At 33.3% G+C, this 15,927-nt stretch overlaps 1 protein-coding gene across 1 annotated transcript; it reads right to left on the bottom strand.

The window, feature by feature from the left end:
- Nucleotides 1–1,144: 1,144 nt before the first annotated feature.
- LOC104092980 (DNA-directed RNA polymerase II subunit RPB7) lies at nt 1,145–10,678 on the bottom strand. The gene is made up of 7 exons (XM_009598676.4): nt 10,459–10,678; nt 6,096–6,261; nt 5,957–6,007; nt 4,064–4,129; nt 3,896–3,964; nt 1,935–2,024; nt 1,145–1,538 (listed from the first exon to the last, which is right to left on the bottom strand). The coding sequence occupies exons 1-6, from the start codon at nt 10,572–10,574 to the stop codon at nt 1,959–1,961; spliced, it is 534 nt and encodes a 177-aa protein (XP_009596971.1). The 5' UTR covers nt 10,575–10,678; the 3' UTR covers nt 1,145–1,538; nt 1,935–1,958.
- Nucleotides 10,679–15,927: the final 5,249 nt, after the last annotated feature.

Below are 15,927 nucleotides of genomic sequence, written 5' to 3'. Positions count from 1 at the left end.
GTCTTATATTTCTTTTCAAGCGCATTCCACAATTCTTTGGATGTCTCCATGCTACTGTATACATTATACAGATTATCATCCAGTCCGCTAAGAATATAATTCTTGCATAAAAAATCAGAATGCTTCCACGCTTCAATCACGAGAAAGCGTTCATTATCTGGAGTTTTATCCGGCAGATCAGGAACATCTTCCTTGATGAACTTCTGTAGACATAACGTAGTTAAGTAGAAGAACATCTTCTGCTGCCAGCGTTTGAAATCAATCCCGGAAAATTTTCCGGGTTTTTCTGCCGGTGCCAACGCCGGTGTTCGGCTTGTCGTTGCGTTGGCAGTCGCCATCGGAACAGCTTGGTTTTCGTTTTCAGTCATCATCTTTTCTGTATCAAATTATCAAATGACTTTATTCACCAACACTTCAATTACCTAATATTTTTTGTATTTGTTGGAATTTAAACCTAAAACCTTATAATTTTTTCTCACTTCATTAACATTAAGCCATACCTTTAGGTGCAATTGAAAAATAAGACAGAGCTAACATTTTTATTTTATTTTAGAATAACTGAAAAAATTTATAAGTATTATTTAATTCATTGCTTCATTCTCAAAAAGGAACAATGGAGCTCGCGACTGACAAAAATACTAGTTTTTGTGGAACTGCAAACGTCACTTCTTCAAATGTTTTTATAAAGAAAATATACCTATTTAAAAATTGACAATGAGCGTATCAATAATAAAAACCTTTTTGTGTGAATAATAAAAACCTTCGATAAAAAAAATGTTCAAAAGTAGTTGAAACTCGATTATTAAAGAATGATCTGTTTCACTCCTCAAATATATAATAGCATAAACGGGATCCAAAAAGTATCACTTTACTTGTATATACAATTTTCTGAAATTTCTAAAAAGAAATATTCAAACATATATAAATAATCAAAATTAAGTTTTGATATGATGTTTTTAACTTTTTTTTTGTTTTTAATTATTTTTTCTATCATAATTTTGTATAATATGTAAGTCAAAGTTCAATTTAAAATGATGCCTAAAATGTTAACATATAGAATAGAAAGTTAATGAGCACGTAATCAGAGACTGGGCCTGCAGGACAATTTCTCCTTAATCCCTCGCCCCAAACTTTTGCTTGTCAATTTGTTATAATGGCAAATGGAATAAAACAACAGCACGGACCTACACAATAGCAAGTTGTACATTTGTTCCCCCGAGAGAAAATTATGGCAATAATCTACAGAAATGCTGGTTTCAAGCACATGTGCAAATGATTCGAAAGTGCCAATCCAATCTCATCCAGCAAAACATATTGCCTCGTCCATTTGAATATCAAATTATTACATACTGTTGTAGATCGACAAAGAAAATTAGTGCATACGATTATGTGGATTCGCCAGATAATCGGCACAGCTGAAGAAAATGTTACACCACGGCTTTGCTACACTGTAACAAGATCTTGCAGTCTTCAACCAAAGCACTTGGAATACATAGTACTTCTTCCCACTCTAAGCAACAACTTCCATTAGTTCACGACTATAGAAGAAAATCATTTGATTAATTAGATCGAGCGATATGGATGATAATAGTATATGATATTTAAGGAATTCAGTGTACAACGATCTACTCCATAAGTAGAAATAAACAACTGAAGAAACTCTTAATCTAGCAAAAACTGGCCAAGAAGCTAGGGTAAATTTCTGAACAAACTAAAATCAATTTTAGGCAATATACCTCAACTGAACAAACTTAAATCTTTTCCCGGCATTTGGCGACATACTTTAGCCAGTAGCTCTGAATTTTTTAAAAATTTAAACAATAAATTATGCGAAGCTTCCAATACAATAATTCAGCCACAAACACCATTCTTCTAAATGCTAGTACAGGAAGCAGAATCGCAAATTATAGCTTACTGCCTGAACATAGACTTACAAGGCTAGACAAAAGTGCTTTATATCAAGCATTTGCGCCAGGATCACTGATCACTCCGAGGAAATCATCCTTTATTGTACCAATGCAGAACTGCAAAAAGGGGAAACCAATACAAAATGAGGGAGGCAACAAATGTCCATGTATGACGTAACACAAGTTAAATGTATAACTCACAAAAATCCTTGTTTTCGCTTGAAGTTATTACGTTCCTAATTCTTCATTTAAGGTTCCGCTCCATCTGGTGTCAAGTTTCACTTTCGTGCATTAATTATATCAGCAACATTCTTGTTACTTAGACATCAATCGTAATAAAAATATTTTTTCCACACTATCCATATATGCTTCATTTCTTGGAAAAACCCCAACATGCAGAGTTCTCTTGGTCTCAAGAGAACCATAACTAACCAGAATACAGTTTGGCATCTAGATACTCTTAATGAGTAAATGTAATGTAAACATGCTAAATGTCTTATACATTGTATCTCAACAGTGAGATGTCTTATTTTGTTTGGGACTATTGGTCATGATCATTTCCCTGTATGTGGTGATGTTAGTGCAACTTTAAACATGGATAATTTTAGCACAGCACTCCAGCATTTCTGAAAACTACACAGAATCCTTAAGACAGTGTTATCCCAAGGTTTCTTTGGGATTTAAGAACAAAACAAATGAAGAAAGGCACAAACGAAGACAAACAACAACAACAACAACAACCCAGTATAATCCCACTAGTGGGGTCTGGGGAGGGTAGTGTGTACGCAGACCTTACCCCTACCCTGGGGTAGAGAGGCTATTTCCGATAGACCCTCGGCTCCCCTCCCTCCAAGAACTCCCCACCTTGCTCTTGGGGTGACTCGAACGCACAACCTCTTGGTTGGAAGTGGAGGGTGCTTACCACTAGAGCAACTCACTCTTGTCGAAAAAGGCACAAACGAAGAAAAAATAAAAAATGTATATGTAATTTAAGAATAATAACTATCAACAAAAACCATTATTCTATGGATAAAAGCAGGGAAAGCTACAATCTAACTGGGGTCCCAATGGCGATGAGGGGCACGCCTTAGCACCTCAGCACTTGCACTGAAGTGCTGTCTAAACGAGACGAAGCACCATTCACCTAGTTTCTGGATTAAGTGTGCCTGCAAGCTGAGAACATTGCCCAAAAGGTTTTGATAATTACAGTTAACACCTCTGTATATTTAGAGATAGAGCAAGAACCATTTTCCCGATTCCTGTATTCTAGATAACTTAGTGACAAAATAGAGGAAATGTTTTGTCAATTTGACCTATGATCCTTTCTCCTTGACGAAAGAACAAACATAAGAACTCTTCACACCTTCTCATCATCCTTTCTCAATCAGAAGAGTGTTGTACCTGCCACCTGTCATTCAATAGGGACCCACACGCAACCCCCATGGAAAAAAGAAGCAGAATAGAACAGACTAAATAGTTGGCATAACACTAATATCCTCATAGCAGCTAAGTTGACCCAGACCATCACTTTTCTCCTCCATTGGCCCTTGAGGTCCCCTTCCTTATCACATAAATGCTGTCCTAGGCACTTGGCAACACCCTCCCCGAAAAAAGAAAACTACAACACTATGAAATGTTCTAACCACCACCTCTGCATTGCAGCCACATACCTCATACAGGATCCTGGGGGTGGGTGGGCTTTGGAAGAGGGTACTTAATGCATTTTTAAAGTTATGAGCAAAAGAGGCCATGACTCGATAGTCGATATTAAAAAACTAACGATCTGTGTGATAGACTGTAACAGCCATTTGCCGAAAACCATAGGATCATCTTGAGATGTTTAAATCTTGCAGGCAGTGATCCCACCCCCTTCCTCCAAAAAAAATAGAATGGGCCATCTTTATATACACAGGGATGAACCAGAATTTCAGGGCATCACTGAAGATCTCTGAAATTTCACAAGGTTATAAGGCAAGTCAATAACATACAATTTCTGTGGCATCAACACGAGTTCCAATTATCTTCAATCTAACTTCACTCTCCTTCTGAATTTTGACCTGAAAAAGATGAATTAGTCAAAATACTTAAAACATATCTACAGGCTGAAAATTTCTGAAAATGAAGAGAAAACTTGGTGAAGCGTGAAAATTTCATACGGAGCCATCGGAAGTTGTATAATTTGGTACATCTCCTGACTGAAACTCCATGTCATCTGGTATCAACTGCAGGAAAGCCAAGGGTCACACACAAAAAGAGATAGACAAAGGCCAACGTATAAGCTTTTACATGCATCAAATGTCCTGTATATATGGCCATTATAGAGAGAAAAGGACGGATCCATAATTTTTCTCAACCTAATCGCCCTTTTGACATCAGAAAAAACTTTCTTAATCAATATACTATTTCTTCTACGCATACATCTCCAAAATAGAAAATGGTACTCCCTCTGTTTCAATTTAGATGACACATTTCGCTTATCGAGAGTCAAGTTGACTAAATTTTGAAGCTAAATTGAATTAGTTCAACTCAGTATTTTAAAATTAAAATTTATATATACAAAAACTATACGAAAAGTACTATAAGTCGCAATTTTCTAATGTCAATATGATTTTTTTTTAAAATACATTTTAAAATGTTGGTCAACCTCACTTGTGGGATTACACTGGGTTGTTGTTGTTAAAATGTTGGTCAAAATTCATTTAGTTTGACTCTCGATAAGAGAAATGTGTCATATAAATAGAAACGGAGGGAGTAATAATTAGGATTCATTAAAGAAATCGAGAATCCATGCATGGGACAAGAAACCCTTCCCGCATTAGGCACTAATATATTTTAACGTCTAATTAATCAGGAATCATTCTAATTAAGAACAAAAACTAGTTGCTTTTTCTTTCCCTATAATTCAGTTGAAGCTGCAGCCCTATCCATTTGTTCATTCTACCAAACTTTATTTGTTTCTTTCCAATAATTCTTATGATGCTTTATACCCTTTACATATACATCATCTACACAGATACTCTACCATTAATAAGCAAGAAATATAACACAAAGAAAACAACTATAGTGGTCAAATAGCATAGACTTCCCAGAAAATGGGCCAAAATCCACAAAGGTCACACCATAGTGACTCAACATCATTCTACTGCTATCATAACTACTAGAAGAGCTTTCCAACCACCAAATTACAATAGAGAGAAGCATTGTGCAATCATTTCAATTAACTTCAAGTGTATTTTTATTCATTTATATCTAAAATGATCAACTGAAAAGAAAAGGAAAGGTATTTGGGCTCCACGTCCTGCTCATTCTATTCTCAAGATAAGATAAATCAACTTTGAAAGTATCCTTCAAAAGCTTAGCACAAATTTTAATCAATCCAAAATACATGGTCAGTAATTACGTGTATATATATACATTGTGTTCTCCATCCAACAAAAGTGAAAAGTTCAGAATACAATATCATGTATCCACTGTCCCAACGAAAGTGAGAAGATTCAAAGTACAAGAGTCAAACTAATGAATATTCAACCTCAATTCAAATTATTTAAATATCAAATTAGTCATTAAAAAAAACCTTTCGACTCACCAAATGTAAATAGGTCATGTTATTAGCAAAAGGGTTATTAGCAAAAGGGGGTATACTACTTCCTAGTTCCCAGTAGTAAGACAACTTCAAACTAGAGATCCCCTTTACTCAATAATAAAAAAAAAAAACTAGAGATTCACATTAGAATAACCATTTGATAAGACGAGTCCTTTTTCACTATTAACTCCTCCATTCGTTTACTGAATTAGCACAAAGGAAACAAGTATGTAGAACAAAATAAATTAAAGAACCTCCATTTTACCTTTCAAATTTTAACTGATGCGTGACAAAAATTAGCAAAATAATGTTTTGTAAAAGAAATATGAGCCACACACATAATTTAAACCATGAATGGAGCAGAATATGTGCTAGTTTTCTGCTAAGCTAAGATAATGGACCTCAAGAATCGCGAAGAGTGCAATATATTCTGGCGTTTAACATTCTAGAATAAAAACCAACTCACATGGTTTGAAACGAAAATCTGCACAGGCCCTGCTTCAGCAAAAAATCCCATCTGCACTGATCCACAATAGTAAAATATCTACAGGTAGAGAAAAAATCTGTTAAACTAACATTAATTTAAGAAAAAAAAACACTCTTACCTTGTTAACCATGGTTACAACAGCTTCCAAAATCTCACCTTTGAAAGGTCGAAAGACAACACATTGATACTTCACCGGGAAAGTAACAAAACCAGTTCCATCACGAATTAGACCTTTACCAACGCTTTCAATCCCAGTGATGGCCACAATGAAACCGTGCCGACCGCTGAAGAATCCAAAATCGCAGGATATTTTTAAATGCTAAAACATCAATATATCACAAAAACTAAGCTGAACACAAAAGAGAAATTAAGTTCGTGGATGCCAAAAAGTGCCGCATCCCCTACTACTTTGCAAAATTGGTGCAGAGCGTATTTCAACATTTACAAATGTATAAAGTTTAATAAATAAATAAACACACACACACATACATATATATATGTGTGTGTGTACGTGCAATGCACACAAATTTATTTTCTTTAGTATACATGCATTGCACGTGTGCCTAGCGTCAATCTATAACATATGTGTACAAGAAGAACATGTAAATTAAGTTATCAAATGCTAGGTTTTAAAATGTTTACATTAAGTTAATACTTTACAATAACTAACTTAGTACATAGAAAAGCATACGGAGTTGTCATTTGCTTAAATGAATACCAAAAGAAAGAAAAATAATTAATCACAACTTACTTAGAATATATTTTGTCTTCTAATATTTCATCCTTATTGTTTAACGTTTGCATTTTTAACAATTTGACTCTTCTATACTATAACTCATTTATATGATGAATGTTGAAAAGGATGACTTGTTTTTTTAGCAAATAAGTTAATTCAAAGACTTTTTTTAGTTAATTAACTTAAGGACTTAATTATTTGTTCTTAGCGTTAAAGAGAAAATTTATTTTTGTTGATCCAAATCTTAATATTTCGCTCATCCCAAGTTTTAAACATTTAAGTATAATTATAATTTTTATCCAATAAGAATACTAATGTGCAGAATAATAAAAAAAATTCGCTATGACATATCACTTTTGGATTTTTAAGTTAGTACAACCATTAGTATTATTGAATCTTACCAACACTTCGCTTTCTTTTATATTCTTAAAATTAAAATATTTTCTTAGTTAAGCTTGATACTAGAATTTCAAAAAAAAAAAATGGAATTGATTAACGTTTGAGATTACTATGGTTGTGCTTGCTAGATATTTCTTCTTACTCCCAAGCATGATTTAATAACAAAAAGTTTAATTGATATCAAAATTTTAAATATAAGAAAAATAATTGAATGACTATTTTTTGTTATTTAAAAGAAATACTTGTAAACCTTGAAAAAGGACTCCAAAAACGGGGAAGAAAAAAGAAAATAAGGACTCCTAAACCAAGAAAAGGAAAATAAGGACTACTAAACCTAAACTTTTATAACAACAAGAAGAAAAAAATACTCGTAAACCAGTAAAAAATTACTCGTGAAATACTTGGAATTCAATACCTTAAATCTAAATAGAGTTTATATGAAAGACTCCAATTAAATAACATGATTTTCTAGAACAAAGTCTTAAGTATTACGGAAATAATTAAGAGATTGTTCCTAAATATAAGGGAAAAAATTAAATGAATATTCCTACCATTTAGGAAAATAATTTAAATTACTAATTTGTCCAGCGTGAAAGCTAGTTTTAAAGGGTAAAAAAGACGAACGGCATTTTGCTAAGGGCCTTCGTGCTTTTATATACACACACACACTTTCATATAGGGAAAAGGTCTACCCTAGATTGTTCAATTTTTTCTTCCATTACAGTTTTGGTCCATTTATGCCTTGTCATTAGCAAATTGTCTGCTCCACTGTAATGGATGTGCTCCACATGTCAAATTTTCAAGAAGAAAGGTCCAAGTTTACCCCTCAACTTTTTTGAATGATTCTAAATTATTCCCAGGTAGGAGCTCCGACAGGAGTCAGGGGCAAAAATAGATTTCTTCATAGCGGCAAGGATTAAATTAGTGTAAAGCACCATAAAAGTTCATAAGGTTTTAAAACTTTCCGTACGCCAACGACAATTGAAGATAACGTTTTGCTTGCCAAGGCTAACCACGGACGAGGAAAATATTATACGCGCATGATTTGAAGTGTATAACGATATTTGAAAATAAGTCGCTTGAGCACAGGATAACAGAAAGAGAACAAAGAAAATTTTACGGCAATGTTGCAGCATCAAGAATCAAATGTTGCAGCACTTTATACAAATATTTTTTAGGCAATGCTGCAGCATCCAAAAATCGAATATTGCAGTATTCAAGGTTGTTCTACAAAAGGGTCATTTCGGCCACCCTTCATTTTCAAAACTAGGGCACGGTTCCTTAAGAGGTTTTTCACCTTAAGTCTCATTCCAAACATAAAGGTTAGATGGAATGGTTGATTTATGATAGATTATGTTTGCTAACATGAATCTTAACATCCAAATGTGGATTCTTTCTAGAAACTTCATCCTCCTCAAGAATCTCCAAAGTTGGGAAATTTCAAGATTTGATTAAAACAAGGTAATCCAGCTACTACATTGTTATATATTGTGTTCTAATAAGCTTATAGAACATGTTTATAGAATGAAATTGGAGTTTAAAATAGAGATTATTGGAACCCTATTAATGGGTCTTGGAAATTGACTTTTGGGTAGAGAAAATGATGAATAGTGATGGGTTGGTCCGAATTGTGTCGTTTTGAGTTTCCAACGAAGCGACTAGACTCCATAAGACATTTAATGAACGGATTGGAGTTAAAACACAAGAATTGACATCCAAAGGAAAAATGTGGATATCTCTTAGAATCTTTGGGAATTAAGCATAAGTGTTGGACACTTAGTTGATGGAATTGGCGTTGTTGTGATATGATGTTGATAAATATGAATTCATACGTGTAAATTCAAATCATTTGTGTCAATCGGCTCGTTCTTAGACAATTGGAGATAATGTTAACTATTAGAAGGGCATACCCAAGGTATGTTTAGCCGAACCTTTACAAAGAATTGTTTCTTCAAAACTCCATGTCTTCCAATGCATGTCTACATCTCTAACGGTTTCTATTCACAAAACATAAATGTATGATTGTATGGGACAACTAATCATGCATTATCCATATGTTATAAAATAAAAATACCCAAATGTTATGTTTCACAAAGTATTGTGACTATATGTGTTAACGAGATTCAAATGAACATGACAATATGGTTTTTTTTAAAAATGACTATGATTATGAATGTTTCACGTTTTACATGAAAAGGAACATGGTGTTAAAGCTTTCCATGAATATGAATATGACTTTAGCTTTCAAAAGATGAATGCAATGACTACGAAATAAAAAGAGAATGCTTGTGCCTATTGAGCATAATTTATAGATTATGACTAAGGGCCAAAGGGTGCCGACTACAGTGAAAAGGCCAAAGGTGCCAATACTTTTATGAAGGGCCAATACTTTTATGAAAGGGCCAAAGGAATAATATAAAAATATTTTGGGAGTATATTTAGAGAGCCGAGAAGGTATTGGTAAGTAAATCCAACACCCGAAACTACACGTTCCGGTGTAAAACTCTGGTTGTACCGTGGCTTGGACTGGACGGTCAGATACTATGGTCGTACGGTGGCTTGGACTGGGCGACTGAAATTGCTAGCAAACTAAAATCGATCCACACAACATTGTGATGAGATGGCTTAGCCGATTGGGCCGAGATCGGACTCCATATCGTACACATGGTGGTTTAACGAAATGTCAGTACTAATGAACTGCCACCAAAAGTTATAAGTTTGTTTATAGATTCAAACTTAATTATGGATTATGAAATGATTTCAATTGCATATGGATCTTAATGAAAATATTGATGAAATTAATTATTCTTTTAAATGCATAGTACCTCTTCATGTTCCCGTTGTATGTTCTTGTCCTATTTTTATGTGAGGGAATTGATGATGCGTAACAGTACTTTTCAGTATGTACTTACTCTGGCCGGATGCAGGTATTGATACTTTTGGACGGTGTAGATCATTGTTAAGCAACTCCCTCACTTCTCTAGCTCATGGTGAGCCCGCTACTTTCCTAGTGGGTATATTAGAGTCTAGTTGATTTATGCATTTAAGTAATCCTTGTCATAGAAGCTCCGTGTACATTGTGGGTCATGTATTGATGTATAGAATATAGTCATGGTAAACATGAATCTATGTATAATGTTTTGAAAGGTTTGGGGCGTGACAATTAGAACAAAAACTTAACCGATGCCAAAGTTGCTCAATTTCAGGGGCAGATTTTACCCTTTTCCCTTTCATATATACAGAGATCTAAGTTGAAAGCAGTGCACTTGCACCTGATGTCAAAGGTTGGACCCTACCATGCACAAAAATAATATTGATTTGAGAATAAATTAGGGTTTAATCAAACCTGCAAGTTCCTTCGACATCTTTCATGAGTTTTGAGACGAGCTTTTCCCGAAGGTCACGGCCAAAGTGACGAGGATGCAGCTGCATGTTTCTCTCCAATACTATGTGAAAAAACATGTTTGCTTTCAAGAAAGAGTACAGAAAGCAGAAGCTATAGTTGGCGTATGTTGTCTTTATGCGCGACGGTTGAGCGAGCAAGCGACAGTCTGCGAAAAACAAAAGAGGCAAGAAGATTTGTTAATGTTATGTTGGGCTTGGGAAAAGACTACGGGTCGGGTTATGTGAAATTCTTAGGCCCAACGGAGAACTCTCACTCTCTCGAGTTCCCCCTTCCCCCCTCTTCAAAGTTCAAAGTTCAAACACACTCTCAAAGTTAAATCAAGGGACATTTATACAGTATGCTTAGGCGGCCAAAACAATTACGCGTAAATGTCCATTTAAATAATACTCCATTACACTCCATGTTATAAATTGAATTGTATTTAAGGTGAATGTTTATATTTTAGAGAGATTTTAGGGTTTATTACTTGGTGGCTAAGCCAATTTTTTCCTATAAATAGAGGGGTTATATTCCATTACAATTCATACCAAACCAATAAAAATTTTATCTCTCTACTTTTCTATGCAATATTCTTCTTCTTTTATTATTTTATAACGCGTTGTCAGCACGAGACTCTAATCAATTGAGTAGAGGGCGGTTGTGTTTAATTTGTAGATATACTATTAATTAGTTGTCTAATGTTTGAGAAATTAAACCACCCGCGGAGAGAAGATATAGGAATTTGCGTGAATGCATTGATATTCCTATACTAAGCATCTACTTTGATCACCGGGCTTTTGGATACATGTGTGATGCTCAACTTGTATATAATATTGAGCATAATGATTGTCGATTGATACAAGAACTTTCTTCATGAATAAATTCTGGATTTAAGGTAAGTATTTTGCATAAATTTTCTCTTTTAAATTCTTGAGATTCTATAATTTGATTTAAAATACAAGTAAAGACAATAAATTTTGATTATAATTCTAATAGAGTTTGTAAGAAATTATAACCATTCAAAGTGGCAAAATTTCTATGTCTTGCCATGATCAAATTCATGTATGATTATGAGGACAATAAGTGGAAATCCGTCCCATTGAATTTGCTTCATTCTCGTTCCCTTAAGAGAATATGGTAGTAATATATAATAAGTCTGAAAGAAGACAAAATTACTGCCGCAAAGGTATTAATGGATGTGGTCGGCAATAGACGAAATTATAATCGTCATCATTGTGGTAATGAGAACAATAAGGATTCTCAAAATAATCCTTCACTCTGTGAAAGTAATATTTGTCATCGATTTGACATGAGATTTTGTAAAGCACATATAGATAATTGTGATCCATTCATGATGTGAATGTGACAACATGTGATTTATGAATACATATTCATTCTTGAAAGAATATGAACATGCTAGTGGTAGTGGATATATCACACTAACCTCTAGAAAGAATAATGGTCATTGATCATGTACCTATTGTAATTATACCAAAATATTATGGCAATGTGATTATTACAGGGCAAAAGTAATAGACGCAACATATCTTACCTATAATAATGTTGACCATGACGATAATGGTATAACTTTCTCCTTGAAAGAAATATTCACCATATGGATGTTGATAAATATGTGGTAGTACAAAATCAATTGAAAGCTCTGAAAGAGCCAATTATACTATTTTGGATAAATAAAATTGATTAGCAAAGAAACTTATTTAGTTTCTAAAGTATTCGCGAAAACGGTTGGTTAAATTGAGACTATAAATAAAGGAAAGATTTAATTTATTTTATTACTACAACTTGTAACGGGTAATATGTATGTGAAAAGCTACCCGCTTTATTCTCTAGTTTGTACTACACAAATAAAAGAATAGCACAAAAAAGTAGATATTTATTGATATAAAAACTCATATCATAATAAACTTGGAGTATTTTTATAATTCCACACATCATAGTGTAAACCTGAAGTTTATCAATATTAATAATTTATTCAGTTGACACAATTGGTTTAGCCATATTAATTTAATTATGATGTGCAAAAATAAAAGAGAATTCACATTGGTAAATATTAAAGAACTAGAAAGTTCTTTACGAATTCTCTTACATTGCTTGTTCTCATTAATTAATAGACCAACTAAAATTGAAATTGAATCCCATGAATACGGAAATATCAAAAGTGAATATGGGCTCATTCACCTGCATGTATATAATATAAGATGCATCTATGAGATGGTTACATGTGCGTTTATTATCAACCCGCAACTTGAATGCTAGGTTTCTTGCTCAATAATTTAATTTAGAGCATAATTTTCAAATTTTCTATCCAAGACAATTCATCTTGATAAGTTAGTTTATATCACTGTTAGTTTAGCAAAATGATCTATTGAGTGCCTCCACTTAATAGCTAAACTATTTCTTATGAGAATAAAGTTTTATATATATATATATATATATATATATATATATATATATATATATATATATATATATATCCGTTTGATATACATTATATACGAAAGTATAGTACATTCTCCTCTCACAAGTGGTTCAGGGTCAGGAATCAAATAATTATATCTTATTATTATTGATGTGCGGTGTATATTTTGATTAACACCATAACGCACACATGTGAATTTTCAAAATTGAGGAAGCAAGTTAGTTTTTCTAACATAAGGGGGAGACAGAATAAATAATTGAGAAAAAGTTACATGGAATGAATTATCATTTGTATATCTTGATATTCGAATAAGATAATATGAACTTGAAGTTCATAAAAAGATAATTCATCTGCAATATATTGCAAAACATGCCAAACGCATTTCCTGACCCAAATAAAGTAACTATATTCTCACTACAAATGCTCCTATTAGAATAAATCCTAGAAGGACAAAGTCTATGGTACGCTTAAAGCGTATAGACAAATCGATTTCAAATAAAATTCTTAATAAAGAAAATGAACAAATGATCATAATAAGGAGGCAAGTGATATAGAAGATCACATGACATAATACTTTATAAAATTTCAGGAGAGGTTCAGGTACCTTAAAATATGAATGAAGAGATCTCTATGTTATATCTTTATAAAAAAATATTGGAACCGATATAAAATGTTCGTCAACGACATCTATGATAACACTAAGTATAGATGGGGATCTTAAGTCTGTCGAAAACAGACACAAAAATATTGGCCAAATGAAAGAGACACAATTCGAATAGAATTTGTTTCATATGAAAGACATGAAGTTTTAGACTTGTAGTTCAAACACTTGAAAGTATAAAGTCAATAGAGTGTGCAATCACTTTTATCGATCTTATATGTCTAACATGACATAAAAACTTGATATGCATCGAACGTCTATCTATATGGCTTTTACGACTTAACTTATATGACTATCTCCGAAGGATTTAAATCGCTTAAAGCATATACAATTCTTGGTCCTGAAGTACCATACCCTAAGTGCAATTTGTGCGCATATATATCTTGCTATAATTATAAGCATGATAATGTAATAGCGAGAATTTTTACCTCGATGGAGATATTGAAAAAGTCATTCCAAGACATTATATGAAGACATTACATATCTATCAAGAATGATGATTTCAAGGTGAAACATATTCATTCAAGTTAATATGGCTGATTTGTTTAACAAATATCTACCAATGATCTTTTGAAGATGGTGCACAAGATTGGAATGCGAAGGCTCAAGGATGTGAATTGATGTTCTTATCAGGGGGAGTTAATACACGTTGTACTCTTTTTTTCTTACAAGGTTTAGTCCCACTGGATTTTCCTTGCAAAGTTTTTAACGAGGCAGCCAAAAGGCGTATTGTTAGATATGTGTACTCTTTTTCCTTCTCTAAATTTTTTTCCCCACTAGGTTTTATTTTAGTTAAGGTTTTAACTGTTACACCCCATATTTTTGTACATGAAAGTACGCCATAAGTAAGTTGATATAAGCTCGAAAATGAGATGTTACATCCCGCATTTTCGTACGTTAAAGTTTCGTCGTAAGTTAATCGACGTAAGCTGGGGAATGAGATTGTTTCGAGATTATAAGTATTACGCTATTTCAAACAAGTGATAAATAAATTCGTAAAGGTAAGAGGGTAAGAGAATCGAAGGAAATGAATTTCGTCGAAGTTTGACATTTTGGGATAAAATACGGTCCGAGCTAAAATACTCGGTATTTATGGACTAGTGCCATACAAGGTACCATATGGCTATGATAGTAAGGTTTATAAAGTATATTAAAAGTGAGCAGTATTTTATGTAATTTGGGATAATTCTTAATTATGTGGGTAATTGATTAATTATTAAACTAGTGGGGGAATTAATGAATTAATTAAGAAAAAAAGGTGGATAATTGGATAAGTAAGGGGGGTTCACGTGGCAGCACCCCTTAAATCATATGTATGACTATTTAAGTCACTATATTAGGTGGCAACGTAACTTATCAATTTCAAGACACCTAAATTCTAGGATCTTAAATAAAAAGCAACACTTTTCATTCTCAAACACACATCAGACGTGAGGTTTGGAGATTAGCAAAGTGACTTTGTTACAAATTGTTACAAATTTCGTGGAAATTCCTACAAAACATTAGCAACATGATTTTGATTCTTCAACCAATTCCTACACCAAATAATTTCAACGAGAATTATTAGAAGCTTAACAACGTAAAAAATTGCGTTTCTAAAAGAGTACGGTGCAACCTTTTTCAAGAATATCATACAAATTTTTTCCTACTCCAGGTATGTTAAGGCTATCCCTTCTTTCTTTTTGGCATGATCTATATGACACAAACGAAACGAGCAAATGCACAATTCTCATATATGACTCTATTCATAAAAGTATTAGAGATGCCTATGTTCTTGAATTCCCATATGTCTCATTGTTCTATCGTCTGTTCATGGGTCTCAGAAAAATACGTATTTGATAAAGTTTATCCGAAAGGCATATTGATTTTTATGACATTCCGAGAAATCTTATTAACGTTTTTCTTATGTATTTCATGCATTTATACATGTACATTGACCCATGAGCAGATGGCGTTATATATGCGTGTATATATATATATATATATATATATATATATATATATATATATATATGATATGTATATGGGATATGGGAAAAGGTTACGGCGTTATATACGCACCACCACCTGATCAGCTGGTATACGTTGATGATTTTGCCCACAGTGGCCGAGATGATATGATGTGATGCCCTCAGAGGCCTGATGATGTTATGAAATATGTAACTATGCACGACATGATATTCATACGCATATGCATGACACTATGAGTATTTCATGATTTACAGAGTTATCCAGACTTACAGGTTGATTCATTTACTCTATATTTCTTCCAGGTCTGTTATGTACTTATTTATGTGCCTTACATACTCGGTACACTATTCGTACTGAC

The sequence above is a fragment of the Nicotiana tomentosiformis genome, chromosome 6 (assembly GCF_000390325.3).
Source record: "Nicotiana tomentosiformis chromosome 6, ASM39032v3, whole genome shotgun sequence".
NCBI classification, from domain to species: Eukaryota; Viridiplantae; Streptophyta; class Magnoliopsida; order Solanales; family Solanaceae; genus Nicotiana; species Nicotiana tomentosiformis.
This window is presented reverse-complemented; position numbering and strand designations above follow the sequence as displayed.

Excerpts from the sequence above, each read along its gene's own strand:
- LOC104092980 (XM_009598676.4), bottom strand. The coding sequence starts at position 10,574 with ATGTTTTTTCACATAGTATTGGAGAGAAACATGCAGCTGCATCCTCGT. Across the intron at positions 6,262-10,458 it reads GATGTCGAAGGAACTTGCAG|CGGTCGGCACGGTTTCATTG; the intron begins GTTTGATTAAAC and ends TGGATTCTTCAG. Across the intron at positions 2,025-3,895 it reads GTGTTGATGCCACAGAAATT|TTCTGCATTGGTACAATAAA; the intron begins GTATGTTATTGA and ends CCCTTTTTGCAG.